Source organism: Lepus europaeus, chromosome 13 (assembly GCF_033115175.1).
Source record: "Lepus europaeus isolate LE1 chromosome 13, mLepTim1.pri, whole genome shotgun sequence".
In the NCBI taxonomy this organism is placed as follows: domain Eukaryota; kingdom Metazoa; phylum Chordata; class Mammalia; order Lagomorpha; family Leporidae; genus Lepus; species Lepus europaeus.
Window position 1 is genome coordinate 62,455,063 of NC_084839.1, and position 27,621 is coordinate 62,482,683.

Below are 27,621 nucleotides of genomic sequence, written 5' to 3' on the forward strand. Positions count from 1 at the left end.
GTGGCTCAATAGGCTAATCCTCTGCCTTGCGGCGCCGGCACACCAGGTTCTACTCCCAGTCAGGGCGCCGGATTCTGTCCCAGTTGCCCCTCTTCCAGGCCAGCTCTCTGCTGTGGCCCAGGAAGGCAGTGGAGGATGGCCCAAATGCTTGGGCCCTGCACCCCATGGGAGACCAGGAGAAGCACCTGGCTCCTGGCTTTGGATCAGCGCGGTGCGCCTACCGCGGCAGCCATTGGAGGGTGAACCAATGGCAAAAGGAAGACCTTTCTCTTTGTCTCTCTCTCTTACTATCCATTCTGCCTGTCAAAAAAAAAAAAAAAAAAAAAAGAAAAGGAAAAAAAAGAAAATCCATTGAATGAATCAAAGCTGCATCTAGTTGTTTTAAAGAGGAACAAACTAACTAGTTATTGGGTAAGACTATTTCTTTCCCAAAGCCTGTTTTAGTAAAGGCAAAAACCATTATCAAAGATTTTTTTTAAGCATTATCAGTTAGGTTCCTATAGAAGTTTGTTAAAAATGAAGATAGCCAACTTAAAAGGTATTCTACTTTGATTTTACTTTTAGTTCTTTTTCTTCTTTTTTTTCACCCTGTGTGTGGAGCAGTGCATGTTTACACATCGATGCAGAGGCTAGGTCCACTAACTCACAGTAGGTTGCTGACAAATGTAGCTACAGCTTTTTACTTTATCTTTAACAGGATAAACTTTGAGCTTCAGTGGAGTGTAAAGAGAAGCAGCTTGAGAAGTAGGAGGCCTGGGCTCCAAGCCTAAGTGCCCAGACTTCCGGGCCACACAGTGCTGCATGGGCTGTCATGTGTCCACTTTGAGTTTTGTTTTTCTCCTGTAGAATGGAGGTACCATTACCTAGCCTTCCTACCTCAGTAGGTAATGATGGGGCTCACACTTGCTAAAATATAAGACAGGCTCATTGAAAATGTTGAAAATATAAGACATGCTCATTGAAGTGTTATGCAAATAAAAGCCCAAACTCAAAGTCTTACCAGAAAAGCTCAAAGTGGCCTTCAAGTTAACTTTGCTGAATACCATTGTTGCTGCCAACTTTATCTTGTAATCTTGCCAGTGACAGATTCAGCTCTTTCTCCCTGTCATTGCCGACGTTCCATGAACGTCTGTGATAACCCCACAGAAATAAGTCCACATCTGTGCTATCATTCCCCATCCAGTGAGGCAGATTCAAGTATGAAAGCACAATTTGGGAGGCAAACACTGGGGACCTGCCCAAATTTTGCTTGAGACTCTCTGTTCTTCTATAATCCACTCTGGAGACAGTGCATGCACTTCAAGAAGTGCTTTCACAAGTTAGAAGGAGTTTGCTTAAGGAGGTTCGTAAAGATAAAGGTAATCTTATTACTAAAACAAAGTTTTTGGCTTTTTTTTTTCTGTAAGGGGAAATTCTCTTTAGTTTGATTGCAAGATAAGGGTTTTGTTGTTAACCGAGATAAAATATAGTGCTGAATAATCTCTTAAATTAAAAATTGAAGTGTATGTTACAGAGAATAGAGATAATTAAATAGCTTAGGCTACAATGGGTAATGGGAAAAGAGTTTTCATGAAAATTAGCTTAGTAAAGGTAAATTGCATTTGAATCTTAACTTCAGATCTGGGTGCTCTGCTATTTGGCATATGTTGAATTGATAATGCCTGTGTGTTAAAGAATTCTGATTGTTTCTTTTGCCTCTCTCACAGCTTATAAAAATGCAAGCAGACCCATCTAATGAATATTAATAGGAATGATGTCTAGATAACACATAAACCCCCTGGATCTGTGGACTTTGGATGGAGTAGTCAGAGAGGATTTCTGCGGCTTTGTTTAATTCTAAATTTACATACTTTTAAAGAATAAACATTATCTTAATATTTTAATATCAATATTCCAAAGTGAAGACTTTAGTGAAATAAAAAGCTTAATTCTCCCTCCCTGAACATTATGTTCACCAAAGTCTGCATTTTAAGAGGCAGGAAACTGTTAGCTAAAAAAGAAATTAACTTAATCCCCCTTCATTAAGTTCCAGTCTTTTTTTGTTGTTGTTACTTAGAGACAAGTAATAATTATACCCATAGCAATGCAAAGCATGTTTTACACTTTGGTTATACAAAAGAACTGCAGTGGTTAAGGTGACAGTAAAAGAAAATCAGAACATTGATAAACACTGACCTTTTTTTTTCCCCTTAAATATCTGACTTTTGAAAGTAAATTTCACTCAGGTGTCTGAGAGGTGTTTTAATTCATGAACTGCAAAATTCTACACATGTGATTTTGGAAAATGTCACTCAACTAGTGAAACAGTGTTTTCCCAGCGAAGATTATAAACACAGCCCACTAAGTGGGTGGAAAAGATCTAAAAGGACTGTACATTCTCGTTTGTTTAGAATGCATGCAAGGTGGACATTTTGTTTTCAAGTTAGTGTCTTTGGAATGGAACTTTCAGCGAACACACAGTAAATCTGAGTGGTGTATATTATTTAAGGCATGCTTTCCCTGGTATTGTGAAAGGATTTTTAAATTTTAGCTTTACAAAGGCAGGGAGAAATCATTAAAATGCAGTTTGTACCATTACATTCCATTATTTGTCATCTTTATGGCTGTTCTATAGTTTTCATTGCACCTTAATGTAAGCTTGGTCAGGAGAGGTGAGCGGGAATGTGCACGCCCTTGGCTGCGGGTGCTGCTTCGTTGTGTCTGCTAGCCGGGCTTCCATCCACGTCCCTGTAGATTTTAATGTCCCCACAGACTGCTGGCAGCCTGCTTCCAGCTGTGGCAGGCATGATGCAGTGAATTGCTTTTGAATGTTCTTTACTCAAATAGGCAGTAATTACAAGCTTAAAGAGGTTTAGTGGTCCAGTAAACTACATAATCACCCCTGAATTAGCCCGGGCTCATCAGTTGCAGTCCAGCAAGCTCGAGTCTGCTGTTTGTATGCAGCCTTGATCACATAGCAACCTGATCAGCAGGTGTGGAACAGCCAGAGTCCCCCATAAACACAACTGTCTACTGGGGACAATGATCTCTAATGAGATGAGGCTACACCATCACTGTAATTTAAGTGGGAAAATTAGCACTAGAGAACGAGTACCAGTTCCAGGGGTCTTTAGTCAGATCAGGAGCAGCACGAATTCTCCATCCCACCCCACCCCCGCCCTTACCCCCATCTCTATCTTTCACTCTCTTGGAAAATCTGACCAAATGTAGTTTTGCTTCTACCTTACGGTTACTTTATTCTTTATACAAGGATTTTTCATGAATATTTAATGATGGATGGGGCATCTGTAAAGGCAATAATGATTACTGTCAACAGACTCATTCTAAAATTGTATGGTTGTATTTCATCTCCCTTGTCTTTTCTCTTGATGGTTTCAAAACCCTTTCACTCTGATTTCTAAAGTGGGAAAGCGTTCTTTAGGTTGACGATAAGTCTCCTTTTAGTTGGTGTGCCCACAGAAATAGTGGAGAGGAGCTGTATGTAGTTTGAAAAAGAGCCTTTCTTTACTGGAGTTTATTGTATAAATCACCCATAAGCTTCCTTTTTGGAAAGTTGTCCAGTATGGTGTGCTGTTGTTTTGTTGTATTTGTTCAAGTGAAATTCTTGGGGAAGGAACTGAATGTTGAGTGAGTCTGCCTTACCCTTCCTTCAGTCCTGGGCTAGGTATTGGTAGATAGAGAAGTTGAATTCCATTACATTAGAGTTCGAGTGTGCGAAGGAAACTCTTCTCACAACAAATAGACCAACCGTAACCTAGAGTGGATTTGAGAGAAACTGTGGGGGAGTGAGGCACTGATACTAAGAAAGAAAGGCAGGATAATACAGTAATTAATAGCAATGGGATGTGGAGCTGATATCCCACTTGCAAGAAAAAAAAGTCTGTGTCTCAGTTTCCACTGTAAAATAAAGGTAAGAATCCTTACCTTACAAACTTTTTTTTTTCTTAATATCTGAGAAATTCCAGGACTTAAACTTTTTAAAAATTTTTATAATTTTTTAAAAATATTTTTCTTATTTGAAAGGCAGACTTATATAGAGAGAGGGAGAAACAGATAGAGATCTTCCGTCCACTAGTTCACTTCCCAAATGGCTGCAATGGCCAGGATGGAGCAAGGCCAAAGCCAGGAGTCTAGAACTCCATTTGGGTCTCCCATGTGGGTGGCAGGGCCATCTGCTACTGCTTTCCCAGTTGCATTAGCAGGGAACTGGATTGAAAGTGGAGCTGGGACTTGAACTTGTGCTTTTATGTTATTCTGGCATCACAGGTGATAGCTTAATCCACTGTGCCACAATGCAGGCCCCACAAACTTCTTATAAGGATCAAATGGGCGAATAATGAAGCAATAAAAACAGTGCCTTCACATAGTAAACTTATAAGTATATAAACGCCAGTTAAATAAAGTGAGTGAAGCCTATACTGTTTTGGATTTGTAGAATTGTGTGAGAAGGATGAATAATTTTTGAAACAGGGCTACTAGTTTTTGATATGTATCTGAGGTAATATATTTACAAATGCTAGTTTAGGAGTTTTGGGTATCTTTAACTTCAGTAACACTCATTCATTCATACAATAAATATTCATTGGGCACAGAACTGGGCTAGTTGCATTGTGAATGGGAATATCATTCATGTGTTTTTATTAGTCGTCTACTAAAATAAAATGGTTTTGAATGTAATTTAACTCATTTGATTAAGAATCATGTAAGAAATGAAAGTAATTGGAAAAACACACACACGCACACCCTAATTATTTCAAAGCAGACAATTTAAGGCGCATGGTAGTGTGTTTGGGTGGAATAGCAGGCATTTGGCTCTAGGATCTGTAAGGGTGTTCTTGAGTATATAACCTACTGCCGTGCCCATATTTATAAGCAGTGCTATGAACGTAATAAAGTGATGGACGTATTCCTTCTCACTGAGTTTTCTATCTTATAGTAAGATCTACTCTTGCTGCTTAGTTCTATCTGAACTGAGTTGTAGAAGTACAAGATACACACACACGCACACACACACAGATAATTTTTTTGATAGCATGAGTAGTAATCATCATATGTATTCATGATGAACTCATCAAGAATGGCAGATTGCTTCATCCATCATTGAAAAAGACAAAATAGTCTGAAAGGGGAATTTCCCATCATGCCTGTTACCACCAAGTATAAAATCCCAGCTGTACTATTCACCAGCTGTGTGAACTTGAGAAAGTGATTTGTCCTTTCTGTACCCAACTTCCTGCCTCTATGAAATGGCTATTGTAGTTGTACCTGCTTCTGGGGTTTTTCTGAGGGTGAGTACCTGTGCAGTACTTGCCACAGTGTCTTCCCTTTGTAATGTATGTGATGGTCACTTCTTCTGCCCCTCTTATGGCTACGGCTACCCCACTACTGATAAAGTGCCTCTCTGCTGGATACTCAAGGGACCATGTGGGGCAAGGTTCTGGTGACTCAATTTTTACTCCACAGTCCCCCCTCCCTCTGATGCTCGCCTCCAGGGCAGAAGACTTAGGGATTTGTGTGGGGGTGAGGCAGGGGGGTGGTAATCCTCCTCACTGCTTACAACTAATAGCTTTGTTCAGGCTCTCTAGTAGTATACATTTTTGGTTTAAAGAAGCAGAAACGAATGGAGACATTGCAAATAGTGGGAGTAGGGCCAAGTGAAAAAACTCAGAGCAGAATGGACCTGTTGCTACTACTAACAACTGTGGCCCTTGTGCATGTTTTTTGACCCAGCCAGGCCTAAGCTTCCTCAGCCATGAGGCAGAGCTAAGCACAGCTCTTACTCTGGGCGTCAGTGAGAGTAGGTGAGCTCAGGAAGGCAATGCATTTGTTGCACTGACAAATAAGAGTTCAAAGGAGCTACCATTTGAAAAGGACACTTGACTGTGAGGCATGAGTTTTCTCCCCTATTCCATCCTGTCCCTCTGTGATTACTATCCTGTTTTGGTTAATGGCCATTTTTGCATTTCCTTTTATAACCTGTAACCATGGTCTGATACTGAAAGAATCAATATGCAGAGGGTTCATTAATAATCATAACTGTTCAAAATAATTTTAGCACTCTTCATGAATTTTAATACTTTTAGGAAGAGGATGTAATTACTAATTTACAGTGTAACTTTTATGTCTTTAATGCATATACTTGAAAATACTTCTGTAACATATGTGGAGAATCTTCAAAAAGCTCCTGGACAACGTGTATTAGGAAAAAACTATGCATGGATTTAACAATGTTTGCACCAAAATAAAGTTGGCTTCTAACTGTTTTTCCATGAACTTTTTGAAGTTCCCAAGACACTATTATTACCACAGACTTGTGACCACTTTAAAAAAAAGTCCCAAATATAAAATGAAATCTTTTAACATAATGCCTGTCTTATATATTTGATGTTTTTAGTTTGTATTTAATTGATGTATAAAACAAATTAAAAGATCACACTAGTGAGCCAGGCAGGGCTCTTCTTAATACTAGATTCTTATAATGGGCTATAAAACCATGTTGTTTTCTATTGTGTATTGTCGATATATTTCATCAGTACAAAGCACAAAGATTGTTATGAAATATTACCCCTTGCTCTACTTTTCCTTCCACACTCAGGCCATTTTCGGGTGGTAAGGTCAAGTTTGCAGATTCCCACCTGTAAACTTGCATACCTCCACTGGCAACTTCTTATAACCACGGCTGGGTATACAGGAAGTCAGATTGTCTGTGGAATGACTCCACGAGGCTTCAGAAAAAGCAAGTGCTAAGCAGTAAGTGGAGCACATTTAGCCTGAGCAACTAGGCCATGTGGGAGTGCTGGTGGAGAACTGAGGAAGGGGCTGAAATCCTCTGACTCCACTGATGATGCTCCAAAGTCTCTGGTTTCTTAGTGGGTACCGCTGCTGCTGTTCGTTCTTTTGATTCCAGCATGTGTGAGGATGCGAGACTCAACTACTATGCATTCAGGCTATGTTCTTCGACTGCACGGTGCACTGCTTTTGTAATGCAAATGGGAGGCACAAAGTGTCTCTTTGATAATGTGCAGTCAGAAGACAAAAAAGCATTCACTGAAACAGTAAAACTAATTCATAAAGCTGAAAGACAATAGGGAAGCATTATGGATTTTTTAAAGGAAAAAAGTATCCTAGATCAATGTAATTGTCACAATGTAAGCTATTCATAGTCAATGCATAGGAGAAAATGGCTGCAAGTTTATTTAAAGCGGGAGAAGTTTTTATAGACAAAAAAAGAGTTACATTAAACAAACATAAATATATTTGGTTAGCAAGTTTCTGTCTATCCTCTTGGAGGTCAAATATATAGCTGGTTACTTTAACTTCGATCCACAGTATTCCCTTAGTGACAAAAACTCAGCAGAAGTTTTAAAAGGGCATAGAGATCTAATGGTTAAAAGCCATATGGTATTTTTTTTCCCCCTTTAAAGGGAGTATCTCTCCATCACATACCAGAGTTTAGCTCAAGGTCAACTTATATTAATGCATTAAACTTAGCTGTGGAGGAGGCAAAAGGCTGGAGGAAAAAGGATAAAAGAAGTCCCGAAATTGTGCTTCCAACATATTCAGCCAAGCAACAGAACATCGCCTTGATAAGGGTTATATTGGACAGTTGCCGTAATTCCTCCTGTTAGATCAGTTCCTCCGGTACCTATTCCTATACCTTTTAAAGTATAGCATGTAACATTTTGCTTGAAAATTGCTTCCACCTCTATTGCTTTGTTATAGCTGTTTTGCAGTTTCGGTATAGAGGCAGTTCTGTGTCACAAGAAATTACTAATCTGAGGCTTGAGAAGGGGCAGCGTAGCCTTCTATTATCTCACCAGCGAGCTCTGTACAGGATTATTTTCAAATTTTCTGCTGCCATTACAATGTGTTGTTAGAGTGGGCAAGGCAGTGAGGAAGAGGACGTTATTGAAACTTGGTTACCAGGGTAGATAAGATAAAGTTCATCACTGTCTTGGCATCCACATTTGCAGCCTGGGGTGGAAATTCTGATGAAAGGTGCATTTGGTCAAGGATATCGTTAAGATAGAAGGCTGGATGTTTTCCATCTGTGTGTGCTGAAGTGTTTCTCTTTTCCCCTTGATGCTCAGCTGAACAAGTCTGCATGATTGTTTAAATACATACATTTCATTCCAGTGTATTATAAACTTGTCAATATTTGATAACCAACATCAGAAGCTCACTCCCATGCCAACCTCAAAAGATAAAAATGGAAATGTGCAGAAATAACTTTCTTTAGAAAGTTACCATTTTCTTTCTTTCACTTTCTGTTCTTCGTGGCTGGTGTAATGACAGTTCAGACTTAACTTTTAGATAAGCTATTTTTAGATTTATTTTTTTCCAGACATTCTCTATTCCTATTCTATGGGACACATACCCTAGGGATCGTTTTATCCTTTGATGGGGTTATTAAGCAATCACTCTAGACTGGGTCATTAGTAGAAGTCACATTGCAGACCCAGACTCACATGAAGATTACAAACGGCTTCGATTTCAGCAAAGGATTTATACTGGAAAGAAGAAGGCAGGGTGTTGATTACTGACATAATGATGATCATTTTGTGAGCCATTCCCTTCGGCTGGATTCCCGCTGCCCACTGGTCATGTATTTCACCTTTGAGTCCAGCCTGTCTTCTCTTCCCAGCAAAAGCAGCCTCATGCATGTGTGCAGGTTTATGCTGGGAGGGAGGGTCAGCTTTACCCATACATAATCACTGTTTTATGGCTTTCACTCATTCCTGAGGTGTTAATGCAGATCAAATGGGAAACACTCCAGAAAGAGCCCTTGCAGCTACTGCCTGCCCAGCTCTCCCTCTCAATCGTTAATTCTTATTGTAAGATCTAAAGGTAATTTTGTTTGCTCTCTTAATGCCTTGCAGTTCTCCCAGTGGTCCCTGCATATCCTTTCTCAAATTCCCATCTTGATCAATTGTTTGCAAATAATTAAGCTTTTAAGAGATAATGGCATGAGGCTAATGTACACAACAAAGGCAAGGTCTCCCTCTCTGTCTATTGGACTGTGGTCAAATTTGCTTTGGTATCCCAAAGTGATTAGGTTGATTGGTATATCTGGCAAATGCAATCCGTCTTTCCTTCATGAGAACCTACTGATCTTTCTTAAACTGGAGTCCTTGTTATTTAGATGCAAGAACAGTGAAGGTGTGATGCAGGCCCTTAGTTGCAATGGTGTGGAACGAATGTCCCATATTTTCCCTAAAAATGGCACTTCTCAGGGATTACTCTCTCTCTCTCTCTCTCTCTCTCTCTCTCCCTTCTGCCTCTCTATAATTCTGCCTTTCAAATAAATAAATATATCTTAGAGAGAGAGAGGTACTCCATTCACTGCTTCACTCCCCAAAAGGCTGCTGGGCTGATCCAAAGCCAGGAGCCAGGAGCTTCTTCCAGGTCTCCCACACATGTGCAGGGGCCCAAGGGTCTAGGCTATCTTCCACTGCTTTCCCAGGCCATAGAAGAAAGCTGGATTGGAAGTGGAGCAGCTGGGACTCGAGCCGGCACCCATATGGGATGCCTGCACTGCAGGCAGCGGCTTTACCCACTACGCCACAAAGCCAGGCCACCTTAATCTCTTTTGTAAAATGATGTCTGCCTCTGTCTGTTGTGTGGCCTGGCCGGCTTTGTGGGTGAAACACAACAGGACTTTGAAGGGTTTTTCATCAGCCTTGCATGTAGCATGTTGGGTTTTTGTAAAGTCATTTTTCTCAAGTCCACCAAAAAAAAAAAAAAGAAAGAAAAAGAAAAGAAAAAGAAAAAAAAAGCAAACAACTCAGACTCCACAAACAGCTTATCTAGTACAGATGCATAGGATTTGAGATATTTAAACATATTGGGTTTCAGTTTAAAAGCCTAGCTTTTTTGTGAATTTTTGGCCGACTGTGGATTAGCTACATGAAGTCATGGCTTTCATGTGGTTCTAGCAATTATGAATTTTTTTTCCAGGAGATTGAAAGTTTGTGGAACACCAAGGCCAAGAAGATGAAAAAAAGAAAAATATTCAGTTGGCCTGCCATTGAAGAGGATTTAGAAATATTGCAGAGACCTTTTCTCCCACTTAACAATGGCCAGATTATTGTGCCACCTAGTTTTGTCCAGTCTCATTCATTGGTGTCTAAAAAACGTATATCCTGAACAACTGAAAATTGCTTAATGGAGACAGAGTGCTGGGTCTCCATAGCTTGAGGCTGCCTAGCAATTATGCTGCATGAAATTAGACACAGTTTGTTCCAATTACTTAAAATCAGATCACATGAAAAGTGACAGAGGGAAAAAAAGCTTAGGCCTTTCTCATTTTATGATATTTAAATTATGAAATCAGAAACTACATAAGGGGAAGAAACAACCAAAGTTTGCACTGAAATTACGAGTGCTCTGTTATTACTACTTGAAGCTGTAATGATTCAGGTAATTTTAATGATTCAAAGAGAATTTTGCTGTCACCACTTGCATGAATAAAATGTGAACTCCATTTGCATTAAAAGAATGTAAAAGTTGCTCACAAACAGGCATGCAGAAATACTCTTGGAAATAGTGGGCCAATAAATTACTGTGACAATCCTCAATTTTCAAAGTAACCAAAGATAAGTGATATAAATATTAATTTTTATCCAGTTCTGATCATACCATTAAGACACAAGTTATAATAGCGGGTAAAAGGTGTTGCCTTTCAGCTATATTGTAGAAGGACAATGGCATATTTATTAGTTCTGTTGGAAGTCACTGAAAGAGGTTTCCTCAGGAAAACTGTAAGGAAATAGTATTATAGAAAATGTTATATATCAGAAATTGCTGTGTACACCAGTCTATAACTATATATGGCAAATGGTGTCAACAGATGGATGTTAACACTCGCATACTTGCAAACTCAACTTACATTCTAGCTGGGTAATTGCCAGCATGGGTAACTTAACTTCAATGGGTCTTAGAACTCTGGATGACAAAACTGAGGATTAGAAAACTTTTCAAAGGCACATAGATAGTGAGTGACTTATACGATCTAACAGAGGCATGTATGTAACTTGCAGTTATTCAATGAGTGTAGACATAGAACTCATACATTGAACCATAACTCATAGAATAATATATATATCTTATATTATAACAATATCCTGTTATTCATAGGATAATAGATTCATTTTGTTGTATTGTGTGGCAAACTTTTGTACACTGAGAGTTCCTATGTTCTCAGTATTTTGTAAGGTTCATATTCCTTTATTTGAAGAGTGGGTCAACATCACTTTTAGGAATGGAGCGAAGAAAAGTTGGGTTGTTTATACTTCCATGGGTTTTGAAAAGAACTGGTTTTACATTTAGACTTCAATCTGGGTAGAGGGAATCTGTATCATGATTAGTTATAGTCATTCCTTTGTTCCACATATATTTACTGATTTCCTGTTAGGCACTCGACTGAGCTTTCAGGATGGTGAATAAGAAAGGCAAACAGTTTAGAGTTGGTAGATAAATGGGAAGAGACACATCAACAAGGCAACAAATAATTAAAGCAGGTGTTTAAGAGAGTGCTGCTTGCTATTAAGGAAGTTAAGAGAAGCAGGAATTGAGAATGAGAAGGTAGGATAGTGGTGAGGGGAGAGAGTAAAGTTTGGCATTTGAGCTGAGACCTGAAAGAGACAGTGGAGAGGAACCTGAGCCATAGGAAGAAGGGTGGTGTATTTCTCTCTGGAGAAACAGCGGAGGATGGAGTGGCTGGGGCAAAGAGAGTGTGACTGGGGAAAGAAGAAGGCAACAAAATCTGAGGTGGCCGGAGCTGGATATTGGTGGGCCTTGCGGTCCACAGTGAGCACTCTGGAGGTTTTTGAACAGACGACACTGATGGAGATTCTGAAAGGCATTGGCTCATCCTTCAGTCACAGTGAGGCCTGGGAAGCAGGGAAATATCCCTGACCCATGTCTGCTGCTGGCCATCCCTTCTCCGGGCCAGTTTCCTCACCTGTAAAACAAGAGCGATGATAGATCCCATTTATGTCACTCCAAAGGATATAATGGGGATTAATTACCATCCTGTCTGTAATATACTTGAAGCTCTTTAGAGAAGGGCACTATATTCCATGAAAGCAAAGCCTTATTCTAATTGTGTATTTATTGATTAAGTGACAATCAAAGACAATGCTTATGGGAAAAATTGCTCTATCTCTGCTCTCCACAAACGAATCCCAAGTGTATAGCTACAGAACATATTTAAACTTACATATAAGAGCATTGAAGTGGTCATTAACAAGGCTTTTTAGCATCTAATCAGACATTATTAATGAGATTAAAAGCTATGTTAATTAGTATTCAATAGACTAGAATTTAGTTTTGATGGTACAGATAGTTAAATTGAGGGTTGGGGTGCCCTTTCCCTTTCATAGTAGAATGGAAGGCTGACCCCTAGAACAATTTTTTTTCCTTGGGAGAATTTATTGGGATGCAGCACCTTTAAGCCAGTTTGTGTCTCCACAGATTGAAACGATTCCTCAGCTTCTCTCTCAGGCTTTCTAACTATGTATTTCAAAGTTAAATATTCTTGGTTATTGAACCAAAAGTGTTTGTGCCAAAATTAATTTCAGTAGAATTCCAAACATCCTTATAGAAGGTATGGGTTAAATTTTATTATCTAAGCCTGTAATGCTTCTTAGCCATTCAAACTCATGAGGAACATAGCTGGGCTTGTTCTTAGCATGCAAAATATGCTGGCCTTTGACCTTATATTGGCTTGTGTTCAGAATCCCAGCATGTGTGGACTTCCAGACAAGGAAACCAACTTGGGTTATGTTTTGTTTATTTGTGCTTTGCTGAAGAACCAAAATGAATAGTGGTTAAAACATATACCCACTTTAATTTTAATATTTGCATCCAGCCATATTGCGTTTTGGAGAGGGAGTGTCACACAGCTACTTCAAAGTTCAACTGATTATTGCTCATGATGGTTCAGCTGTAGAAGTCCATGATCTAATGAAAATATTAAATCAGAGTGGTGCTTTTGGATGGAAACAGAATGGCTTGTCCTCAGTTTATTTCTGTAAAATTCAGCAAAGATCACACTAAACTTTCTGTGTTTGCAACAAATAAACCTGTTAATGGACAAACTCAGTATCAAGGTTCTGCAAGTATCCTAAGTAGCTATTTATACACTTCACTAATCTTTGTAATTGGCTTGTCTTTTACTGCCATTAATTAGATGATGTAGTATTCCATTAATAAGAGTGACACACCTCAGCATTTTTACCTTTAATTACAGACTTCAGTAGACACTTAGGCTATTGACAAAATGCCCTAAATATTGCCTGATGCATGGGTGTCATTTTTGTTCTCTTTTAGCACCCTTACCCCTCTGAAGAACAGAAAAAGCAGTTGGCACAAGACACAGGACTCACCATCCTTCAAGTGAACAATTGGTAAGTAATTTGGCTTTGTGTTTGCACACAATCTGTCTCCCCCTCTGGCAACTTCCAGCTCCTGTTTTGCATTAAGAAGACACACCCAGTTGCTGCAGCTTTCCCTGGTGGCTTGTTGATCCAAAGGTGAAAACAAACTGTTGACTGACAGTGAGAACACTGCATAGCTTGGGAGGCAAAACATCCATTGGCTTCCACCTCCTCTCTAAGTTGACGGATTTGATGCATAGTCTAAGTATGTGTTTAATTCACATTTCCTGTGGCTCTGTAAATGGACCACTCTCTTTGGCTTTTTTTTCCCTTTTCAGGATAATCGATAGAGTGGTATCATCCTATTTTCCATGAAAAAGAAAATAATCCACTACCTCCTATCAGTCAGTTTTAAATTCACTGAATAACTAAATTCACTTCAATTTTGTTAGGATTTTGCATTCCAAGATAGTCTCCCCTTTTCTCATATCTCTCAATTGTCAAAAGGGAGAAATTATTTCCACTTGGAGGCTATTCAAAACCTGATGTATCTCAGCGCTGTGCAATACTGTTTCCAAATAACGTATAAATTCCTGATTTGGGGTGAAGCTGAGATTATGCACCAAGTACCAGCTGATGGTATTCTGACCTAACGTACAGCAGTGTGGCAATGAGGCTTTGAGAAAATGTGATTTATTACCCTTTGTGAATGTGCTGAAAGCTAGGTTTCATAGACTCACCCAGGGCTAGTGTCATATTTGAAGGGTATCGAAATCCAATAGCCTCTAAAACTAAGTGTATCTAATTAATTGTCCCAATATTTTTAGATTAGTGTTTATGATGGAGAAACCTTATCCTCTTTGAAGTAAAATCCAGAAAAGGCCTAAAGCCTGGTTGGGGAAATGGGAGAACTGGGAATGCCAGTTTGCAGACAAAAGTATTTTTTTCTGTTCAATAAGTGTCAAAGATTAATATTACAGAATCTCTGATTACATGGCCTAATCCATTTTGGGGAATAAATTTGTTCTTGATGTCCATTGCACCTATATTAACAGACCTTTCTCTGTTAGAGAGCCTGGGAGCCTTTGCGAGAGATTTCAGATATATTAAACCCCATTACAGAAAATGTAATTTCTGTCGATATAATCCCATGTATTCTTCAATTTAGTATTTTAGAGATAACAAGCTACTTACAATATATTTGCCTTTGGAGGATTAATTTACAAAGTGCACTATCTGCAAGACACAGACAGACTCACACAAGCATTGCTTGTAAGGGTTATCAATTTCTACGACCTTACCGCAGCCTTGAGAGATCAATTTTTGTAGCTCTTTTAGTCAGTGGATGGGGAAGCAAAGACACACTTCTTCTAAAGGTGTGACCGGGAGCTGTGTCCCTGCTGGGGCTTCTTGTTTGCCCATTTTAACCTGCTTTTGTGTCTTCCTTTTCAAGACTGTTCAGACTGCAAATTTGAAGTTAGTCTTTCAAAGGTTCTGGACTATGTTATGGTGGAGACTACCAATTTTGCATGCACACCTGAAGTCACATGTTTGAAACTTAAGCTGATGATGAGGCAGTTTTAATACAATGGAGGTTGTAAGAAGGTTGCATTTCCCTGGAAAATGTTCCCATCTGAGGGAAAAGGAGTGGCAGGGTGAGCTCTCTAATGAAGGAACACTGGAGAGCTGCCTTCAGGTGATCTATCATCCATGCCATCTCCCTTCCTCCTCAATGTTGCTAACAAACTCCATTCATAAACATAGTTACCAGAGCATAAGTTCCAAGACAAGTTACTTCCTGTGAGTGGATGACCTTATGCGGTATTTCCTGTGAATGTAGGTTCAGAAAGGCGTTTCTGTGACCTTACCTGATGCACATACACGGTCATTTTCCTGGATTCCATGCACAACCTCAGCCGGAGCACAGTGGTTATTAATCAGATTAAGAAATCAATTTGATGTCCTAAGTGTTATATTTAGGAGGAAGAAAGGACATTTTTTCCAAAGTTGTAATAAGCACTGTAAAATAATTGTTTAAAGCATATGCAGACTCCATCCTAAAGTTTACGCTGATATTCAGCTCTTTCCAGTTACTTACAAACCACATTGACTTAATTATCTGGGAAATAAACATGATTCTGTGCTTGATTGGCACTTTGCATAGTGTGTGTGTTCTCTCTCCCTGAACTGTTTGGAGTCAGAAGTGACTTTTGCTTGTGGCTCAGGGCTTTGCAATTGGCGGTCATTTCAACTCTTAGCAACTTTGCCATATAGAATTGTCCCTCAAGTAGCTAAAAGATGTAACAAAGTTCTTAAGTCTGATGATTAGTGACATTCTCATGTTTGCTTTGAGTTTTTAATGCTTAATTAATCTTCATCCAAATTTTCTTTTTTAAAGGCGCTGATAATGGATTTATTTTTCTTTGGGCTTTGAGTAGGAAATATGATGCAAAAATGGGGAAACCCATATGGTACCATTTTGAAACCAAAGATGCCAGAGGATCTTAAAACTGTGTGATATTTGAACATATAGTAACTGTGAAGTGTTTTTTTTTTTTTTTACTTTGTTGTCATAAAAAATTGCAAGAAGCTTTTTAGAGAGCCTGTAAACATTTTTTCTTTTCTTTTTAAAAAAGATTTATTTTATTTATTTGAAAGAGTTACAGAGAGAGGTAGAGACACACAGAGAGAGGTCTTCCGTATGCTGGTTCATCCCCTAGATGGTCGCAACGGCTGTAGCTGAGCTGATCCAAAGCCAGGAGCCAGGAGCTTCCTCCAGGTCTCCCACGTGGGTGCAGGGGCCCAAGGACTTGGGTCATCCTCTGCTGCTTTCCAAGGTGCATTAGCAGACAGCTGGATGGGAAGTGGAGCAGGATCCCGGTGCTGCCGGGGCTTTAACCTGCTGCGCCTCAATGACGGGCACCCCTCCTCCTTTCTTATTTTTTTTTCTTGTACCTACCTTCAGCTCCCATTATTTTCTTCTAACAACAATCATTAAGAACAAAATTATCATCAGGATTTTAGTATACTACCTTCATTTTATTTTGCCACAGCTTAAAAACATTTGTGTCTTCCTCTTGGATTTCTTAAAACTTGTTAACACACATGTACATTTTTGCATGAACTATGAGTCACTGTTGAAGAGATTTAATAAAATGCTGAAGGGCAGGTTGGGTGTAGATCAGTCATAATTATTGGCAGCAACATATGTATTGAAATACACAATATGTAAGTGAAAATATAAACTCATGTCTAGTTGTTAGCTTGTCATAGAAACCTTGGCTGAGGCAGCTTTAAATTAGGCTTTGACTGGAAAAATAAGAAGTTTGGGGCTTCAGAATGTTTCCTTCACTCTGCTACGGAACAACTTCAGTACTTTAATTGGCATAACTGGTATATGCTACCTGCCTTAGCTAACTAAGGCTCACGCAGATGGGATTTAAGGAGAGAAGGGACAAAAGAAAGAACTGAAATATAAAATAAGACAGATTTGATTAAGAGAAAATTTGGAATAAAGGAAATAATTATGAGAACTCATAGTTGGTCTGCTTGTCAGAATAGAAATAGAGGGAAGGAATCTTAAAATGATTGGCATCAGTGCCGATGGAATTTGGGTCCTGGGAAGGAATGTGAGATTTCTTAGGTGAGACTTCATAGGCCAAATCTATGCCAACAATTTTTTTTTTTTGAGAATTGAGACAATCATGCAAATAATTTGGGTAAAAATATTTTTACCTAAATTATCTAAAGATTTGAAGTGACTGAACATTTTTTTAAAAAATCACCTTGCATCATTAATTGCCTAAACATTTCAGTCCAGTGTGTTGTAGTAGATATAGACTTCAAGCATAATCCGTTTGAAGTATAATGTGCACCATAAATTTAGCTGCTCCTCTTTTTTGCTTCCTCATTCTCAATCTCATTCTTATCTAAAAATGAGAACCAGTAGCACCTGAGGCTTTTGTTTCATTGTTTCTTTTCATCATTGCTGTGGTTGTGACAAATAGTTCTCTTACATCATCAGTGAAAGCATATTGATAAGCTGGATCAATTTTAGTCATTTAGGTAGAAATATCTTAAACTTGGGGATCAGTCGGTGGATGATTTAGGTCTTTATCCTAGAACTTTAAAGGAAAAACACACACATCAATACATGCACACACAGAGTCAACACTTGGTTTCCTTTTTCTCCTGAATAGACCAGCATTATTATTTTTTTAAATGTTGAAATCGTGATTGTAGAATGGTCAAACAAAAACTCCCTTAGATGTTTTCACGGCAAGGTTGCAGACCTGGGAATTCCCTGTGGTGGAAAACTCACGCCTTGTGATATTATCATACTTGCTGGATGCTGCAGACATATCCTGCCTCAGCACAGCTCTAGCCTAGGGTGCATTGAATAATTCTTACAGTTGCTTTGTTTACCACTTCTCCTCCAAACAGTTTCCCATTAAGGCCTGATGCTAAATGATTATCTGTTCATGCTCTGAGAAGGCAATATGAGTTGTAGGTGCAAAGTATTTGGTGTATGTGAAATATAGCATGTGTGGACAGGAAAACCACTCTCCATCACGAGGGTAGCTAAAATTCCAGATAGCATCTTAACATCTGAGGTGACCCTGCTTGGAACTATTGCACTCCATGGTTCTCGGATTTAGTGGACACACAAGATTTTCTTAGTTACTTCATTTATTGCCTTCAAAACTGCAGAGCATTCAGGTATCACTTCTCATTTACTACTTGTGGGGAAGAAAAATTATGTTATCCTTAGAGATTTCTGCCACTGGCAGGTAAAAATGTAAACTTGTTTTTTAAAAATAGGATCTCCTTTAATATAATAAACAAATTCAGCTGCTAAAGGTCAAGTTTTCTTTCTGAGTTATGATAATAATGCAGCAAATACTTTTATAAGTAATCAAAGATTCTATAAATATAGGTACCTGGTTAGATGTAAATGTTAAAACATTCACAAATTATCCTTTCAACTTCTGTGATCTGAAAATCAATAGGGGTCATAGGGTTTCAGAGAATTGTTCTGCTTTTTCTTCCAGCATAATTTAATAATACATTTTACAGATGTTGTTTAAACATTAGGCCCAGATTGTTTTGTCAATAAAGCTAAACAGAGGCATGACACAAAAGCAGGCAAAACAGATATAAAAATAATAATACTAAAAAGTGGTGCCTGATCCTAGAAGCACTGGGTTGCCTGTTTGCTGTTCAATGACAAAATGAAAGCGTGGAGCAGGTGGGGATGGTCCTTGCCTAGGAGTGACCTAGGGATGGAGCAACTTCACCCCAAGAAAGTCATTTGATTAAACAAGTGCTGGCACTATTTTCTTTGAGAATTTAAGTGTAGCCTCCATTTAAAATAGGCTTTCTAACTGATCAATGGAGTAACAGGTGCAGTATTTTAAATAGGAGAAGGAGACATAGAAATAGAATAATTCCCCAGAATATTTCAGGATGGGTTGTTGTTCTTCAAGCCACAGTTAATTGCTGTGCCTTTCACCTTGAGTGTCAATTCTAATAATATTACCTTTACAGGTGCTTACTCTGGGCTTAGATTATAGCAATCAGTAATACTCACTAGATAAAATACTGCCTAGCTGCTCATAAGAAAATATTGAAATCAGTCAAAAAATGTTTAGCTTGCATATTGCCTGAGACAGGGCTGGCTAGGCGCCAGACAGGCTGGGTATTATTAGGAAAGCTGAGCAAATAGCTCGCAGGGAAAAGAGCTGTGAATTTAGAAACCTTCAGGTAGTGTCATGTCAGAGAGTCTTAGGAGTTCAACAGAGACACTGCTTTTGTCTGCAGATTTTAAAAATTTCCAGCCAACAATCCCCTTTGAAAGCGACTGCAACCTATTGAGCATACTTTGTTGTAAGTTTTACACCGTGAGTTTACTCAGAGCTTTCCCCTGCTGTGTCAAGTCCCATCGTTAGTACTGGCTGGCCCACTGTGCTGGATGCGGAGACCCTGGCCTTTTCCCCAGGACCCTAAGAGAACCGGGAAGGGCTGGGCTGCAGGAAGGTGGGTTTGAAAGGCCACATACTGTTCCACGTCGCCTCCAGCCAGCGTTCAAAGGGACGTTTAGAGCACCGCAGGAGGATAAGACAGTACGGCACGGTGGGTCAAGCTGAGCGCCAGTGCAACCTGAGCAAGGGGTCCAGGACCCCTGGGACTGCGGTTCAAGGGGGGCTCTGAGCCCTGGGAGCTGGCTGGCTGATTTATCCCGCCATGGACCCCAGGCTGCCGATGAGCTGTGATTCCTCTCAAGGCAAGAAAACCAGGACTTTGAACGTGGTGTATGGGTCGGCGCAACTTGTTGCAAGTCCTGATGAAGTCAGGTTCGCTGTTGTCAGCGTTTCGGCAGAAGTATCTGGTCCGGGAAATGGAAAGAAGCCCGGCGGCGGAGCAGGCGCGTGAGCGAGGGCCAGAGGCCTCCTGGTCAAGGGGAAGAGCCTGACCGTGCCGCATCCACAGGTGGCAGAGGAACAAATTCTCCTAGGAGCACCATGACAACAAAAAATGTACACGGGGCTAGTAAAGCGAGGGACGATGGAAACACTGCGTCTCTTGTCCCTTCTTCACCACTTAGACCTGTGTCCTCACTCAAGTCATCTCTATGACCCTGGCCGACTGTCCTGGGGTGAAAGTGAACGGGGAGCCGATGAGGAGCACTCTTAGTCCTCTTCCAGCACTGCTATCCACGGTGCAAAATTGAATCAGGGAGAAGCCCGGTGAACAGCAACTGGCTTTAACTCCTGCTCTACCCTGGAAGTGTGTGTGTGTGTGTGTATCTGCATGCGAGTGTGACCACAAGGCTTAGAGACAAATAGGAAACTTAATTAAAAAGTGGTTACATTTCCTCATCTTAAGTAAGCAAAGCAAAAACCTCAAAATAAAAACTAGGTGAAATTAAACACAATGGCAAGGCGTGAAAAGCACGTGGGCTGTCATTTTAGGATTCATAATAAAGATAAATCAGTTGTTTTTAGCAGTGTGCTATGAATCTGTGAAGGGCATGACAGGTAATAAGCTTGAAATTTCTGCCGTTTCGTACAGCAAAATTTGTTTTTTCCTCAGGCACCCAATCTTTTTCTCTAGTAATTTTGTACATGACAAACTTTTTAGTGGGTGCATTAGTGATCTATAACTAATGGGTTGTCAGGTGTCAGTTAGATAAGATTAAAAGACTAACCCTTATCCATTTGATTCTTTGCATGAGTTCTATAGGTCAGGAGGAATAACTTTTTGAATTGTGGTTGTGTGTGTGTGTATGTGTGTGTGTTCCGTCTTTCCCTTTGCTTCACTCCAAGTATACGTGCAAGGACTGTATTACATTACATAAATCCTGCATGTAGGAGCAGATTTCAAACTCACACGATGTGAATCCAGAGGACAAATGCTGCGGCTGTCTTCTGTAAATGTGTTTGAGTTTTGAAAACGTTACTCCATCTCAGAGGAAACTCTGTAAGGGGAGACGGGCTCAAGCTCAGAGGGGCATGGAAGCTGGAAGTTTCCTAGCAAGTCAGGTTTAGGTCTATTCTTGTCCAATCTGTCTTAAGTGTGTTTACATACAGTTTGCCTTTCTGGTATTTTCTGCTTGCACAGACCTGATCCCCACCTATTTTGTGTCAACAGTTGCTGTGCTGGTGTTGGGTGATTAACCATTAAGCACAGAAGCACTGAGGTGTGCCCAGAGAGACCCTTTCTCTCTTCTCACTTACATCATCTTCTTGCTTCAGGCTGCGCCTACAAAAAATATCAACATTTTTGAGTAGTTAAAAAGCCTGAAATATTTTAAAAAAATGGGGCAAATGTTACCTCCTTGTTGAATACAACAGTTTTCTCAAAAACGGAGTACAGCCATGGACTCTGGGGGAAGGAAGTGCTTCTGAGGGCAAATGTCGCTTCCCATCCGGTCTCCCTTGCTCCAGTGTGTGAGTGCCACGGGGCTTTGTGTAGGACTTAGGGTTATGTCCTGCTTTGTTCTTTAATTTTCTAGAAGAAAGAGACAGAAAAAAAAATTCCAACAACATGGATGTTTGTAACTTTGATGAATACAGGGATGTTTCCCTCAAAATCATTGATATTCTCCTCTCCATTTTACTTCTATTACAAAGCTTTTAGTATGACCCGATATCCGGAAGATGATTAATTATATCATGCTGTTAACACCTCAACAATAATAAACAAACAAACAAACCTCCCAGATCTGCTCTGATGGTCTTAACAGCTCTCTTTGCCTTTCTACCCTCTTAACTAACCCATGCCTCCCAAGGTTAGATCTTATCACCAAAGAAAGGAATCAAGATTTCTGTTCTCAAGCACATTAACTCTTCCTGGTCCATGGGGACTATTGGTTTTGAGTTCTAAGTTTAACAGTTCAAATGAACTTCCTGTTGTTGTCGAGACCTGATTTAATATTGACAGTGTTACTTGTTTTCAAGAGCAGTATATAGCCTCGAGATAAAACTCAAATGCATTACATGATGAAAAGATAAATATGTATCTATTTGAGTTTTCAGTATTTGTACTCTAGGACTCTGAATCAATTGTAAATGGGTCGTTTTGAGGATTGTTGTCTGCTTAAAGGACTTTATTGGCCTACATCACTAGAACATCTGCTATGGCTGACTTTATTTGATCCCTACGTTGGGTCAGAGTTCATATGTGCTTGGAGAGGGCAGAGGGTAAGGGATGTTGAAAAAGCTAAGGGAAGAATTGTACATGCCTGAAATATCTAAGATCTCGGCCCTTGGCTGCTTACCTGGAGTTCTGTTTCCAGAAAGGAATATACAACAGGTTACGCCAGGGATTCCCATTCTGGGGCCAAGGGGGCTGGGAGGGAGTGGGGATGTGAAGAGACGATCAGAATCATTCCGAGTGACTGTCATGTCAAAAAGCATATTGAGAGTTAGATTTTGTTTTTAGTCATGCCATTTCTTTTGAAATTGTAAAAACAAAGGAATATGAGATTTTTGAAGTGTATCAAAAGGGAGCAAGGATTAAAATTTTAGAAACCCTGTGCTATAGAGTCAGAGTACAAATTCTGGGTGGAAATGTATGCATCATTTGACAGATGGGGCTCAGCATACGATGCTACACTGCTAGTCAGAGGCAGGGACAGTACTGTTTCCCACTCTAGTGCTTCTTCCATCCCACCATTATGTGTTTCTTTTTAAAGCTTATTGAAATAGAATTCACACAACTCATAATTCACCCATTTGAAATGTACAATTCAGGGGGTTTCAGTATGCTCATGGAGGTGTGAAACCATCTCTGCTGTCACTCTAGAACATTTTTGTCACCTTGAAAGGAAACTGGGGCTGGGATTGTGGAATAGCGGGTTAAACTGCTGCTCGCCACACTCACACCCCACATCCAGTATGGGAGTACAAGTTCACATCACAGCTACTCTGATTCCAATCCAGCTTCCTGCTAATGCACATTGGGAGGCAGCAGAGAGAAGACATGTGTGGAATTCCAGGCGTGGGCTTAGCCCAGAGGTCATCTGGGGAGGGAACCAGCAGATAGAATATCTCTCTTGCTCTCTCTTTCTCTTTGTCTCTCTGTCTCTCTGCCTTTCAAGTAGATGGAAATAAATAAAGATTTTTAATTTTTTTTTTTTTTTTTTTTACTTTTGGCAGGCAGAGTGGACAGTGAGAGAGAGAGAGACAGAGAGAAAGGTCTTCCTTTGCTGTTGATTCACCCTCCAATGGCGCACCGCGCCGATCCGAAGGCAGGAGCCAGGTACTTCTCCTGGTTTCCCATGGGGTGCAGGGCCCAAGCATTTGGGCCATCCTCCACTGCACTCCCGGGCCACAGCAGAGAGCTGACCTGGAAGAGGGGCAACTGGGACAGAATCCGGCGCCCTGACTGGGACTAGAACCCAGTGTGCCGGCGCCGCAAGGCGGAGGATTAGCCTACTGAGCCACAGTGCCGGCCATAAAGATTTTTTTAAAAAGCAAGAAAGCAAGCTTTGTACCCCTAACTATTACCTCTCCTCATACTTCCATTTCCTGCCCTGCCCGCCTCTGTCAACCACTCTTAGTCTCTTCATGGAAACCTTTCACATAAATGTGTTCATGTAATATGTGATTTTTAAAATTTTTATTTTTAAGATTTATTTGTTTATTTGAAAGAGTTACAGAGACAGAGACAGAGAGAGAAAGAGAGAGAGAGAGAAAGAGAGAGAGAGAGAGAGAGAGAGAGAGAGAGAGAGGTCTACCATCTGATGGTTCACTCCCCAAATGGCTACAATGGCCAGAGCTGGGCCAATCTGAAGCCAGGATCCAGGAGCTTCTTCCAGGGTGCAGGGTCATAAGGACTTGGACCATCTTCTGCTGCTTTCCCAGGCACATTAGCAGGGAGCTAGATTGGAAGTGGAGCAGCCAGGACTCCAACTGGCACCCTATGGGATTCCAGCACTGCAGGTGGTGGGTTTACCTACTACACCACCTCGCTGACCCGATTTGTGGTGTTTTGTGACTGGCCTCTTTTACTTGGCATACCGTTTTCAAGGTTCATCTGCAGTGTAGTGGGTGTTTTTGATACTTTGTTCCTTTTTATGGCTGTCCGGTGTTCCATTTCATTGTGTGGATGTAACACATTTTGTTTATCTATGTATCAATTGATGGGCATTTGGGGTTGTTTCCACCTTGTGTTGCTGTAAGCGTTTGTGTATAAATTTTTTGTACTATGAAGCATTTTGACAGCTGTAATGCCGGAGTTCTAAAAACTCCTGTTTTAGGTTTCACAATTGGCAAGTCTCTTTCCATAAGCATTAACTGGCTTGATCATCATGATTCCAACACCTAAATACCGCCATGCTCTCCAAGCCAGTAAGCGGTGGTGTTCCTACTTAGTTCTCAGACACTGCCCTCGTTCTCCCTACCATTTGCCAGTGTTTTGACAGATGATTATGAGTGATATTCCAAGAAAGGGTCATCACACTGAAACAGAGCAACTTAGCAGAAAAAGGCACGTTCTCAAAATTCTCCCTGAAGTGACTTAATGGCCATCAGCATTTTCCAAAGACTTGACGAGCTCCAGGAGGAGGTCACTTTGTGTTATTGTCCTCATTTAAAAGATTTTGTCATAAACCTCAATTGAGAGATCTTTCCCAGTAGGTATAATTGTTCCACTTGTTATAAGGGTCTACAGATTATGTGTTGATACATATTGCATAGAGCTGAGTTTTCAAGCTTCACTAGTTAAAACAGAAATTGCTGTGTACATTCCAAAGAATAGCATAACCTCCATTCAAGTTGAGTTGTCTTCACTGTGCCATTCTGTAGCTTAATTTTGGATCAGACGAAACTAGATATCAAGCTAAGTTTTGAGACTTCTCCTCTTCCCATAAGCAGTGACTCCTGGCCTGGGAGGTCTATGGTTGGTGATGGTTTGGGGAGTGGAGGCAACTATAGGAAATAACCCTAGAGAAAGGAAGGGCTCAGAGGTACTCCAAGATGGTGCTGGGATTCTGTAATACCTTATTAATATGGGGACCGTCACCATTCTAACACAACAGGGTTTCAATCCCAGGAAAATTTATTTTGAAAAATAGTTCAATATTCATTAGGGTGGTCATACACCCCATTTGCCTAGTACATTCATGGTTTGTGCTTATTCCCCAGCATAATTTTTTTTCAAAAAATTTTGAAGATTATTTTATTTATTTGAAAGGCACAGCTACACACATGCGCACACACACACATACACACACAGAGAGATTTCATCCATTGATTCACTCCCCCAATAACTGGAACAGCCAGGACTGAGCTAGACCAAAGCCAGGAACAAGGAGCTTCTTTCACACTCTCTCTTAGGGACCCAAGTACTTGGTTGCTTTCTGCTGCCCTCCTAGGTGCATGAGCAGGGAGCTGGATTGGAGGTGGAGCAGCTGAGTTTGAACTGGTGCCCATACCCTCTATGACACAGCACCGGCCCCTGCTGGGCATAATTATTAACAGTGTTCCTTCACTTCCAAAAGTGTCCCATTCAGATGATAAAATACTCATCCTATTTATAATGGAGAGTGACAGAAAGCTAGCATTTGCTTTAAATAACCATATTTATTTAGTAATGTGTAAGGGATGTTTAGGCAGATATAATTTTTTTGACTTTTTGTGAATATGAGAATATTGGAATTTAAATGGAAAACAGTTCAGTTATTAACACAAAAAGACACATCTATTCTTTGAAGATAATATTATAGCTATTTTTGTTTTTTCATTGGTAGAGGAAGTTTTGCTGACTTATTTTAGGTTATACTGTTGCTTATATGAGTACATTGTGCTAATAAACATTTAAAAACCATACACCTTAAGCAAGCCATTATTTTTCTTGTATCTAAAAGGTTATACAAAGTCAAATTTGGCAAATTGTCTGTCACATTTAAGTAAATATTTCATAAATGTCATCTTGTTGCATGTAATTAATGTCAGTGGGTACTTAGGATATTTTTAACCATTGACTACTTCTTCTGCTAAGTCTTGTGAGATATCGCCACCTTCCAAGCCACTAAGATCGATGCCTTAGGCTTCAATGATCCAAAAGGTAGTAGCAAAAGAAATAGAGACTTTACTAAGGGAGCTACTTCTGCTTTGAATTCAGGTCAGATTAAAGCTTTTAGCCAAGGCCACTTTTTTTTTTTTTTTTTAGAATTAAAAAAAAAAAAGAAGTCATTTTAAAATTTGCTTTCAAGGAAAATTTCTGTAAATGTAAGTAATGAATTATTTGAAAGTTATTTCAATCTCTAAACCCCCAAATAAGACATGGGTTTTGTTATTGTTTTTGCATCATCACTGTCAGCTAATTAGTGATTTTTTTTCCTACTAGCTGCTTTGAAGAAAATTTCTTATGTGATTAACTTCCTCAGTTGTGTCAGACAGCTTCAGTTCTTTCTAGTGTAATTTGGCAAATACCTCCATCGCTGCTAGAGAAAGGAAACCTTCTCATACCACTGATTGATGGGCTTCCTGTGATTTGAGCAAATTCCAATATTGTGTTTCTGGAGCGGGTGGAGAGGAGTGCTTGTTCCCCCTCTCCCCCCGCCGTCCTCTTGCTCCCGGCCCTGCTCCACCTCCCCCACTCCCAGACGTACAGATGATGTATTGCAGTCCTGGAACTGTCAGATCCTGGAGGAGGTTAAGAAACCAGCATAAGGTGCCAAAAACATGATTTCATAAGGTTTGACTTGAGATTGAGTCAACTTTCTTGAGCGTATTAAAAATCATGTTTCATGAAATTTTATTTCACAAAGAAAGGGAGTGTAAAAGGCTTGGACTCTGTAGACCCCCAGTTATGGATCATGAAATCCAATAAGTGAATGTAAATCTAAAATGAAGATTTCAATAGAAGATGTTGAAGTTGATTTTTGTTTTTGTTTGTTTAAAAGAACAGAGAGCTATTTGAGAGACAGCTTCAACTCTTTCCCTGAGGGTTTGTTTATAAAACATGCCTTAGGAGATGCTAACTTTATTTTTTTAAAAATATAGTAGATGTAGTTTTATTTCAATGGCTGTGGTACAGTTGAAAGAAATGTTACTTTGAGGAAATTCATGGAGTAGAAAAAGAACAAAATTCTAGAGTTCAACTACTACTTTCCAATGTGAAATTTTATATCTGAAGACTTTTTTTCATGAGGCTAACTTTAAAATTAAAAAAACATTTAAATGGGCAGGCCTTTGGTCTAGCAGAGGAACCGCCCACACTGGTTTGCCAGTGTTCAATGCTTGTCTCCTCACCCTTGCTTCCTGCTCATGCAGACCCTGGGAAGCAGTGGTGATAGCTCAAGTAGTTGGGTTCCTGCCACCAGCGTGGGAGACCTGGATGGAGTTCCTAGCTCCTGGCTTCTGCACCTGACTAGCCCAAGCCCCAGCAGGCATTTGGGTAGTAAATCAGCAGATGGGTGCATGCTCTCTCTCCCCCTTCATCTGTCTCCTTCTGTGTCTTTTAAGTAAATAAATAAATAAATAAATAATTTTTTTAAATCCAAGGCTTGTAAATTTTTTTGAATGACTTATTTCTTTTATTTGAAAGTCTGAGTTACAGAGAGAGAGAGAGAGAGAGAGAGAGCTCTTCCATCCACTGGTTCATTTCCCAGATGGCCAAACAGCCAAGGCTGAGCCAGGCCAAAGTCAGGAGCCAGGAGCCTCATCTGGGTCTCAGGGTAGCAGGGGCCCAAACACTTAGGCTATCTTCTGCTGCTTTCCCCAGGCCATTAGCG

At 40.0% G+C, this 27,621-nt stretch overlaps 1 protein-coding gene across 2 annotated transcripts in view; it reads left to right on the forward strand.

The window, feature by feature from the left end:
- The window catches only part of MEIS1 (Meis homeobox 1), a 139,868-nt gene that overhangs the window by 99,516 nt on the left and 12,731 nt on the right, over positions 1 to 27,621 (forward strand). For both annotated transcript variants that reach the window (XR_009867806.1, XM_062209553.1), the window contains exon 9: positions 13,333 to 13,409. Coding sequence is in view for 1 of the 2 variants with exons in the window: in XM_062209553.1 (XP_062065537.1) it covers positions 13,333 to 13,409 (77 nt within the window). In the remaining variant the exon portion in view is untranslated. The remainder of the gene's footprint in view (positions 1 to 13,332; positions 13,410 to 27,621) is intronic.